Source organism: Citrus sinensis, chromosome 3 (genome assembly GCF_022201045.2).
Source record: "Citrus sinensis cultivar Valencia sweet orange chromosome 3, DVS_A1.0, whole genome shotgun sequence".
Lineage (NCBI taxonomy): Eukaryota > Viridiplantae > Streptophyta > Magnoliopsida > Sapindales > Rutaceae > Citrus > Citrus sinensis.
Genome location: NC_068558.1, coordinates 48,525,209 through 48,535,151, shown reverse-complemented (window position 1 = coordinate 48,535,151; position 9,943 = coordinate 48,525,209). Strand labels below are relative to the sequence as shown.

Here is a 9,943-nt window from a genome sequence, read left to right as displayed (position 1 = left end):
CGGACAAGGTGACGAATATGAGGAAGCCGGAGGCCAGCCTCTCCAAATTTCGTCTCAAGGGCGTGAGTCGTGAAGGCGTGGATTATTTGGCCGATGTCTCTATTGATAATCCTTACAGCCATTCAATTCCCATTTGTGAGATCTCCTATGTCCTCAAAAGCGATGGCAGGTTTGTTCTATTCTCCATCTGCAGATCAATTAAATGATACCCGTACGCGTGTATGTCTTCTATATAATACGTAAACGTTTCGATTTCAATGCATATGAATATATAATTTACATTTTATAGAGTAATTAATAAATGGTGGGTGGGTGGGTGGGGGTGTGAATGCAAATGATGTGGCTCGGTTTTTGGTTGTAGGTCATCAATCAGGGTGATAGCCACAGGAACAATCCCGGACCCTGGGTCAATAAAAGGCAATGACAAAACAGTGCTGAATGTGCCAGTGAAGGTGCCCCATAGCGTACTTGTGAGCTTGGTCAAAGATATTGCAAGGGACTGGGACATTGATTATCTACTCGAAGTGGGTCTCATTATTGACCTTCCTCTCATTGGCAACTTCACTATTCCTCTTTCCACCCAGGGCGAGGTCAAACTCCCTACGCTCACTGATTTTTTTAAGAATTAGTTATATATATATATATATTTATATATAATTTGCTCATTTTATTCCAAATTCCAATCATGGTGGTTGATGGAGATGTGATATTATTGTGTCATACTGATGGTCGTTATTGTTAATGAATGCGTTTTGTTTCCCTCAGACGATGTGTGTTTGGGCCTGAAAAAGCCAGTAAATGCTTAATAACTTCACGACAGCCCGGCTTAACTTCACGACAGCCCGACTTGTCGAACTTCGTTCCGAGTGAGATAGAAATATGTTTTTTTTTAAGATAAAAAATTTCTTATGATCTAATCTATGAATAAATCACTTAATTATTGATTAATTATTAATAAATAAAAAAATAAAAGACGATAAATTTTACTTATATACTGCTACTAAAAAATACATAATAAAAAATTATTAAAAGATTAGTATTACTCAGATAAAAAAAAATTTCTGCTCTTTTTTGTTTTCCCCCCGCTGGCACATATCTGACATCTGTCAAAGTGGATGGTTTACTTCTTCTGTATGTTTTAACAATTCAACTACACTCTTTAACAGTTTCTTCATATATCCCGATACATATATATTCATAGCTTGATTCAGTGTTAAATGTTCACAACTTCGATGGCAACAATGGCCAATCAGTAAATTTTTGAACCAATAAAAAAGAAAAAAAGAGAGAGAGAGTGTATCAAGTGACCGTCTGCATATCCGACTCAACTCCGAGCCTTTCTAGGAACCCGAGAATGAGGAGCAGCGTAGCTTAATTTTAGTTGTTATACAAGAAAATTAAAACTTAAGAATCCAATGGCATGGGGATGTAGCTCAGATGGTAGAGCGCTCGCTTAGCATGCGAGAGGTACGGGGATCGATACCCCGCATCTCCATTTTCATTTTTGAAACGCCGGTAGCAAGCTTGTCCAGCTCATCATACCACGACGATGAATTGATGATGTACTGACAGTACTGCCATCATATTATAATATTGTTTGACTTTTGTGTTATTTGCCATTCGTCTAATCAATATTGGCACCCCGTTGGGAATGTAACAACCTCAGATCAAAATTCAAACTAAGAAAAGCCGTCCATGTATGCATAAGACAAAGGGTTTTGCCACCTTACACTCTATGTAAGATACAGCCCGTGAAATGATAATATGGCCAATAGTATCTTATCACGTGTATAAAAATCATTGGTTGAAGTTGGCTGCAAATAATTTTCCCTTATTTCTTACTTTCTTTGCAATCTTCTTCTCTCTATGTATGTACTTACATACGAAGTTCTGCTGCTCTCATTCTCCCAGTATGCACTCCCAAAATTTACAGTAATAATTTGCAATAATATTATACTTTTCTTCGTCTTATGCAGTTAGTATATGATTAATAATGGATAATTGGCTGGGATGTTTGTTACATCGCTTTGATTTACAATTGCAAATTTCTTGGATTACCACAGATGATAGAGGGCACAGATTCTTGTTCTCAGCGTACAATACATTATTTATTCCATTTCCATAAGCTAATGAAGATATTTTACAGTTTTAAAATTAAGGAAATTGTTGACTTCAGTTATGAGTTACGCACCACATGAAATAAAATTTTCAGTTAATTATGCAGCAGAAAAATGGCACAATAATTCAACATTCAACAACTTGAAAATTTGGTTGATTAGTTCACATATCACTACTAAAACCTGATCCAGAAAATGTACATGACTTGAGAGTTGAGACTCTCCTGGCCACTTACCTTATAAATAACCATTCCATGGTGTGTATATATAGAAATGAAACATAAAATTTCCAACATCACCAACTCCCCAACTAGAGCCTCCAGCCATCTAGGCATGGCAGAAAAGAAGAAAGCTCCGGGAGCAGATCATGATCGCCTGAGCAGCGGTGGCGATGACGAAAACATCATGGCCTCGCCCTCGTGGGCAGCGAAAGCCCGTCGCAGAAGATCAATCAAAATCTGCTGTTGCATCGCAGCCCTTTTGGTCATCCTAGCAATAGTGATTCTAATAATTCTAATCTTCACTGTATTTCGTGTCAAGAATCCCAAAATCAGATTGAACAACTGGACAATCACCAAGCTCGAACTAGTTAACGGCACAATTCCGAAGCCTGGGGTGAACATATCACTGATAGCAGACATGTCAGTGAAAAATCCAAACGTAGCATCTTTCAAATACGGCGACACCATTATCACAGGTCTATACCACCGTGGGGACCTGGTGGGCGAAGCCAGGGGCCCACCGGGTCTAGTCCGGGCTTGGCGGACCCTGCGGATGAATCTCACTGTCGACTTGATCACAGACCGGGCGATGTCGAGCCCCAATTTGAGCGCGGACATTGAGTCAGGTATTTTGGTCTTGGACAGCTACACAAGAGTTGGTGGAAGGGCGAATATTTTGAATCTTTTTAAGAGGCACGTTGTCGTAAAGTTCAACTGCAGTTCCCAACTTAATACGACGAGCCTGCAAATTTATCAATTCAATTGCAAGCGAAAGGTTCAATTCTAGGCTCTTGCTCTTGGGCTCTTGGGCATATCATATGTACATGCATGCTTGCTTAGTCTTAATCATAACTATACATGCGGTGTCGCGTTATATGTGTTTTGCGGTTACATTTAAGTTTTGAATAAGTGAAAGAGGATTGAAGTTTTTCATTAGTATGCGATCGTTTTGATCCCATATGCGCATATAATACCTCCAAATTATTTTCTTAAATTTTGACCATGTTTGATGATGATGATTATTAATAATAATAACAACAATGGCAATAATAAGAATAACAGCAATAATAATATAACCATAATATTTTAATTGAAGATGAAAGCCGAATCACAATTACCCATATAAATTAAGTTCTAATTTATTAACTCAAAAATATGTGAACTCTACATATTTTCTCTCATTTTCCTTTTATTTTAATAAAATAAATATTACTAAATATTTTTATGTTAGAATTCGATTCTCTCAATTAGATAAGTAAACACATAATAAAAGAAGAAGAAGAAGAAGAAGATATTTTTAGATTTGTGCTGGTGCTTGGTAGAGACGAAGTTGAGCTACTTCATTTTTTAAAATTATATTAATTTATTTTGTAGTCCAGTTAGTAGCTATCATGGATGGAGATGATTATATTAACTTTTTTTTTTCCAATAGCATGTTATTTGGAAATTGGAAACTACCTAACCTGATTTTAAGAAATAAAGAAAGATTCGTTGACCAGATATCACACCAAGCTCAAAATATTCCAGGATCCATGTGAACTTTTGACCGAATTAGTGAGGACGATTAGTGCTTGTGCATAAATCGATGAAACATGAGGGTGATGTAACAAAAGTTGAAAGAAGAGCTTTCCTTTTAATATGCATAATGCATTGGGCCACACACTGTCGTTTCTTAATTTGATCAACTTTTGGATGCAGTTGATTATTATTGAACGTGGTCCATATAATATGAAAATAATTGTACACTACTACACTCATGTTTTGCCAAGAATATGAACAAACAACTTTTATATATATATAGTTTTTTTTAAAAAATAAAGCGAGGATGTACGCTAAAATAAAAAAATTATATAGATTTTAATATATTAAATATTAAATATTTTTGTGTTGTTAATATTTTTATTTTGTTAAAATAACAATGTCTTCGTTAAAGAATTATTATTATACACACACTCATAAAGATTTTCCGACATAAAATTATTTCTAAAAGTCTTTAGCCATTAAATCAAAGTATTGAGACAAAATCGTTAATCATGGTAGATTATAAAACAGTTTTTTTTTTTTTTTTTTTTTTGCCTGCCATACTTAAAAAGTTAAATTACAAAATCATAACTTTGTAAAAATAATATTATTGCTTTCTATTCCTTATCGGCCATGAAATTATCATATTTAATTTGGTAGGTATCTACAAATGCCTAAAGATTGAGATCATCCAAATCTGTGTGGTCTTTTAGATCGAGCTGTACTTCAAAAACAAAAACATTCCGGTAAAGTTGTAGAAGAGTTGACCAAGAATCCAAAGAAAGATACTGAAGAAATCCCAAAGAAAAACTGGCAAAGGCAATCGCCAATGTGATTGAAAATCACGTTTACGAGCTTGTGACGATACTGTCGCCACTTCAAAAATCACAGATGAGATGATTCCATTTGCTTCCACACCCACCATTCCATTTACCAAATGACCAAAAGACCAAACAAAACTGTTTTTAACACGCACACAACTCACACAACAAATCATAATAAATGACGGCCTCTGTTTGCAAACCCAGTATTAAATGCTGCAGCTGGAAACCCACCCACCTTCTCCCAAAGAAAAAGAAAGGCTCCTCTAATTTCACTCACCTTAATGGATTCGAAAGCTCCGTCTTCAAATGTCCACTCCCGCTACTCCCTCACCAAATTATCTCACAAACATAGGCCTGGGCTATTCCATCGCCATTGCTCTCGGCTTCTTAGTCCTTCTCTCCACCGTCCTCCTCGCTTCTTATATTTGTTGCCGTCGCAACAACAGCAGCCATAATTCAAACGCAAACCCACATGAAAATAACAACAGTGTTTCTAATGATGGAATCATTCTCCCTCGTATTATTTTTGTTGCTGAAGATGACGGCCAGGAGGAGAACCGGAACCAAGATGACGATAACTTAGTCGTTGGTCTTGATCAAGCTGTTATTAATTCGTACCCCAAGTTTCAGTTCACTAAAGAGAGTGTTTCGGGTAACAATAATAGTAATAATATTAATACGACGTGTTCCATTTGTCTTTGTGAGTACAAGGATTTGGAGATGTTAAGGATGATGCCTGAGTGTAGACACTATTTTCATCTCTGTTGTGTTGATGCTTGGCTTAAGCTTAATGGGTCCTGCCCCGTTTGTCGAAACTCCCCGTTGCCCACCCCGCTTTCTACGCCGTTGCAAGAGGTCGTCCCTTTGTCTCAATATGCTGCCGATCGAAGGAGGAGATGATATCGCTTTGCCTTGCTTTGCTCTGTCTGGTTTGTTGGGGGTGTTTGATTTGTAAATCTTTATTTTCTTTTAGGCGATTGTAGCGAGAGTGTTATAAAATTGAGTTATTAATTTAGTCATGGGAATTATTTCTCCTGCCCTGTTTTGCGTGACAATTTCTAATTTTCTAATTGAATCTTTGAATTTTCTGTTCTCTGTTAATTGATGTTCATTTGAGCAAAGCTTGTCTGTACAAACAGATTAATGTGAATTAAGAAAAGAAAAAAAAATTCAGTTTCCTTTCCCATTCTATCATAAACTAAACGTTAAAGTTGATTGAGATCCAGCTGGATCCGGTCCCTTAAGGCTATTATGACTTTCCCTCTTTCCCATTTGCTTCCAATTATTCTTTTGTTTTTATTCCGATGCTTACAAAGATGAAGCTGCCAGCTTAGAAATGAGACAATCAAGGACCTAGACTTCAGTTTTATTGTTTTCTTTTTCTTTATTTATTTTTTCTGTTATTTGACAGCAATTTTTAATTGAAATTTGATTTATCTACATACGTGATTGCATAAATTGATGGTCATATATATAATTCTGGATGAGATGGTCTCATGTGAGAAGATTCTTGTTAAAAACAAAAATCCTTGAATAATTTGAAGTCTGCAATACTTAATTCTTCAAGCATGTTATACTTCTTTTAGAAGCAAGCAAAAGACTTAAGAGTACATTGAATGGAACTCAAGCAATGGCATAGTTTAATCAGCTGGGTTTCCCTAGAAATCTTTAAGAAATGGTATTTGCAGGCAGATGCAAAGACAAAGGAAAACTTTTTCTCAATATAATAATCTCACAAATGGTATCTGAGATTTAAAGCAATTAATGAGATAGCCTTGATTGCTGTGACTTGAACTATTGATTGATTGGGCTGTTTCATAAGTTCATACCCTCTATATTTCTATATAATAAATTGATTTTTACATAATGTAGTATACAGGCTACAGAGAGATTTAAGTTTTAAGATATTTGATAGCGTTGACTAGCTATCTAGAGTGTATTGCAAAATTTGTGGAATAGTTATAGAAATAGAATACTCTCCGTAATTTTCAGTAGGTTGCTTTTTCCTCAGAAAATGCTCCCACTCCAGGGACTGGTCTCAACATCATCCAATCTCCAATTCCACAACTTTGTTCATCAGTTAAAATATATGGTATCTTGGTTACTTGGTTTAATCTCACCTCCCTTGATTCTCTCAGCTTCCAGTTTCAGGTAATTTCCACAGCTGTAATGTTTACTGAATGTTTCTTGTAAATTTCTTAATTTGACTGCATGTAGGTTTTAAGGTTTGTAGATATCTGGGTCATTATTTGTCAGAATTATTACACAGTGAGTGACTGTTGTTTTTTCATTTGAACTGTGAATTCTTGTTGATTTTCAATCAAGAGAGAGATGAGGAAGCCAAATGTTCTGATGAAGTTAGGATCATTTAGAGGGGTTCACACGTCTATTTTTATTTTGGGTACATTTGCTCTTCTTATTTCTATTGCTACCTTGTCGAAGTTCTACTCCATCAGATCTCTTCTTGTCGCTGATGCCTTCTGCAATTATAATGTTGATCTCAAGAGTGAAGGCAGAAATGGGAGTCAAGTGATCAGAGGCACAGTTCAAATTGTTATGGAGAAAATTCGAAAAGAAATGAGTGACTTGAGAGATTTGCCAATGGATTCATCATCACCAGCATCTCTGTTGAGACACAGTGCTTTTCTTGCTGACATTCTGGGACTTCTTGAGTCAGTGCAGGAATATTTGCCGTTGAATGAAGGGATTGGTTATTGGCATAACAGTGAAATCAAAGCTGTCCATCCTCTGTTAAAACCAAAGCAACAGTCTGATGAGCCAGCTGACTACTTTTTGATTGAAGAGATTCGCAAGTATGTTAAGGTCAAGCCTAACAGATTAGGAAAACAGAATTTCATGGGAGCTAACGGAACATTCAATAGTATTGGCCACGCTTGTTTTTCCATGAAGAAAGAGCTTGAAGAATACATGGATTACGATGTTGGTGAAATCTGCAATGATGACTGGAAGCTAGCTCAAAAGCTGATGGTTCATGGCTGTGATCCCTTACCAAGAAGACGATGCTTCTCAAGAGCCCCTCAGCTCTATAGCCGGCCTTTTTACATCAACGAGTCTATGTGGAAGCTTCCAGACAATAGAAATGTGCGATGGAGTCAGTATAGATGCAAAAACTTCACTTGTCTTGCTAGCAATGCAACTCATAAAGGGTTCTTCAAATGTGCTGATTGTTTTAATCTTACTGATCATGAAATGCCCAGATGGATTAAGAATGTAGACATAGATCCCATCACCAATTTAACTGCAGACTTTTTGATACCTGAAGTGCTTGATATTAAGCCTGGCGAGATTCGAATTGGATTAGATTTCAGCATAGGAACAGGGACTTTTGCGGCAAGAATGAGAGAGTTCAATGTCACATTAGTCTCGGCAATTATTAATCTCGGGGCACCTTTTAATGAAATGATAGCTCTAAGAGGGCTTGTCCCTTTGTACATAACAATAAATCAGCGGGTTCCATTCTTTGACAATACCCTGGATTTGATCCACACGACAAGATTTCTTGACGGATGGATTGATTTTGTGCTCCTGGACTTCATATTATACGATTGGGATAGAGTTTTGAGGCCTGGGGGTTTACTTTGGATTGACAGCTTCTTCTGCGCCAAGGAAGATATGAATGATTATTTGGAGGTCTTTAAGATGCTGAAGTACAAGAAGCATAAATGGGTCGTTGTTCCAAAGAGGGATAAAGATGATCGAGAGGTTTTCTTTTCTGCTGTTTTAGAGAAGCCACCGAGACCTTTCCGAAGATAATTGTTGCATCAAAAGTATGGTATTATTTTTCATACATCACTGAGTCTTACATCTCTTTAAATATCTGCCTTCAACACATTCATTGTAGTTGATATTTAATGTGCTACCTGCCTACTGCATATCTCTTATTGTTTTGTTTCTTGAGTCAAATGAAACTACACATTCCACGAGAAAATGACTGATTGATGCGATCTCTTACATCTGTTCATTGCTTTCATTTTTCATAAGAAAATTAGACAGTGGAATCGAGCCATTTGTTTGTTGAACTCTATCAATGGTTCATTTTTGTGTTAAAGGGAACTCCAATAGGAGAGGGAAGCTCCCTCTCCTCGTTCTTCTTATAAGCTTGATGATTGAATGGCGGTTAAAGGGGAGGACAACGGTTGCTGAGAGATGCAATTTTCTTGTAAAGACCTGACTCTTTAGAGCCGTGTACACATGCTTCGTTCGTAATTTGTTTATATTAGGGATCCCCCTAAGTTACACGCACTTAGCATTACATCTATTTCTTTGTGACAAACTTAAAAGATTAAAAAAATAACACAAATTTTTAAGTTGGTCATGATCATAATGGATCCCCAATAAGAAAATTATTATATTATATTTGATTGCATTATACTATAATTATATTATGTTTTATTATATATATATTTCTCAACTTTGTTAAATTTTAACGAAGTTTAGTATCCTTGATCAAATTAGTACTCTCTCTCTCTCTCTTTATATATATAATCAGTGTTTATAAAAAATAAGAAAAATATATATTCTAATATATTATAGAATAAAACATACTACATTCAAGTATGTATTTTTTTCTAATTTATTTCATACTTTACTAACTTAAGAAAATTTTTATTCGATAATAATTTTTTTTTATATATATAAAATAAAAAGCTGACCAAGACATTAGATGCGCGACGCGACCCATGTTAAGAATTGATTGACCAAATTGCTTTGTAAATCCTGCAATCTTACCCATAAAGTTTTAGTATATGTCTCATCACACGTCAAAACATAGGCGATGATGCGTATAGGATCATGCCTCGTATGTAATATTCTTTGTAAAGTATGAATGATGGCATGACAGGACCATTACCATAATAAGCCAAAGGGAAGGATGCCGTCTCCATCAAATGCGATAATGCTCAATTGGCTTCATGACCCTTTCCCATCGAATGACTGTTGTACAATGACATTGACACCAATGCGAAGGAAAATGGACTCTTTATGTAGCTTTCGATCATTCTTTCTCCGCGAATTTATCAGTGGCAGATGCCTGATTGCTATCCAATTATAATGTCATATACATTTTAACGTATAAACAGATAAATCTCTTAGGTAAAAAATTTTAAAAAAATAATCTTTTATTTTTTCCAAAATGAAAACACGGCAAAACACACACACACACATATATATATATATATATGTTTATATATACCCTCTATCCATCAAGATTTGAACTAATTTAAAAAAAGCAGCCGGTGAG

The 9,943-nt window shown here is 35.8% G+C and overlaps 3 protein-coding genes and 1 non-coding gene across 6 annotated transcripts; all 4 read left to right on the top strand.

Moving 5' to 3' along the window:
• Positions 1–1,422: 1,422 nt before the first annotated feature.
• TRNAA-AGC (transfer RNA alanine (anticodon AGC)) lies at positions 1,423–1,495 on the top strand. Its single transcript has one exon. It is a non-coding gene; the product is annotated as a tRNA-Ala (tRNA).
• Positions 1,496–2,229: 734 nt separating this feature from the next.
• LOC102624269 (uncharacterized) lies at positions 2,230–3,274 on the top strand. The gene has a single exon (XM_006491133.4). It carries the CDS (start codon positions 2,391–2,393, stop codon positions 3,123–3,125), a length of 735 nt encoding a protein of 244 aa, XP_006491196.2. The 5' UTR covers positions 2,230–2,390; the 3' UTR covers positions 3,126–3,274.
• Positions 3,275–4,534: 1,260 nt separating this feature from the next.
• Positions 4,535–5,723, top strand: LOC127901154 (RING-H2 finger protein ATL67-like). Its single transcript, XM_052437630.1, has one exon. It carries the CDS (start codon positions 4,990–4,992, stop codon positions 5,581–5,583), a length of 594 nt encoding a protein of 197 aa, XP_052293590.1. The 5' UTR covers positions 4,535–4,989; the 3' UTR covers positions 5,584–5,723.
• A 272-nt stretch (positions 5,724–5,995) lies between these two features.
• On the top strand, positions 5,996–8,933 carry LOC112495771 (probable methyltransferase At1g29790). Of its 3 annotated transcripts, XM_052437625.1 has the most exons (3): positions 5,996–6,834; positions 7,009–7,084; positions 7,189–8,933. In XM_052437625.1, the coding sequence occupies exon 3, from the start codon at positions 7,240–7,242 to the stop codon at positions 8,455–8,457; it is 1,218 nt and encodes a 405-aa protein (XP_052293585.1). In that variant the 5' UTR covers positions 5,996–6,834; positions 7,009–7,084; positions 7,189–7,239; the 3' UTR covers positions 8,458–8,933. The 3 variants fall into 3 exon arrangements, with proteins under 3 accessions (XP_052293585.1, XP_052293584.1, XP_052293583.1); XM_052437624.1 differs by lacking the exon at positions 7,009–7,084; XM_052437623.1 differs by having other exon boundaries at positions 7,009–8,933.
• The last annotated feature ends 1,010 nt before the right edge of the window (positions 8,934–9,943 follow it).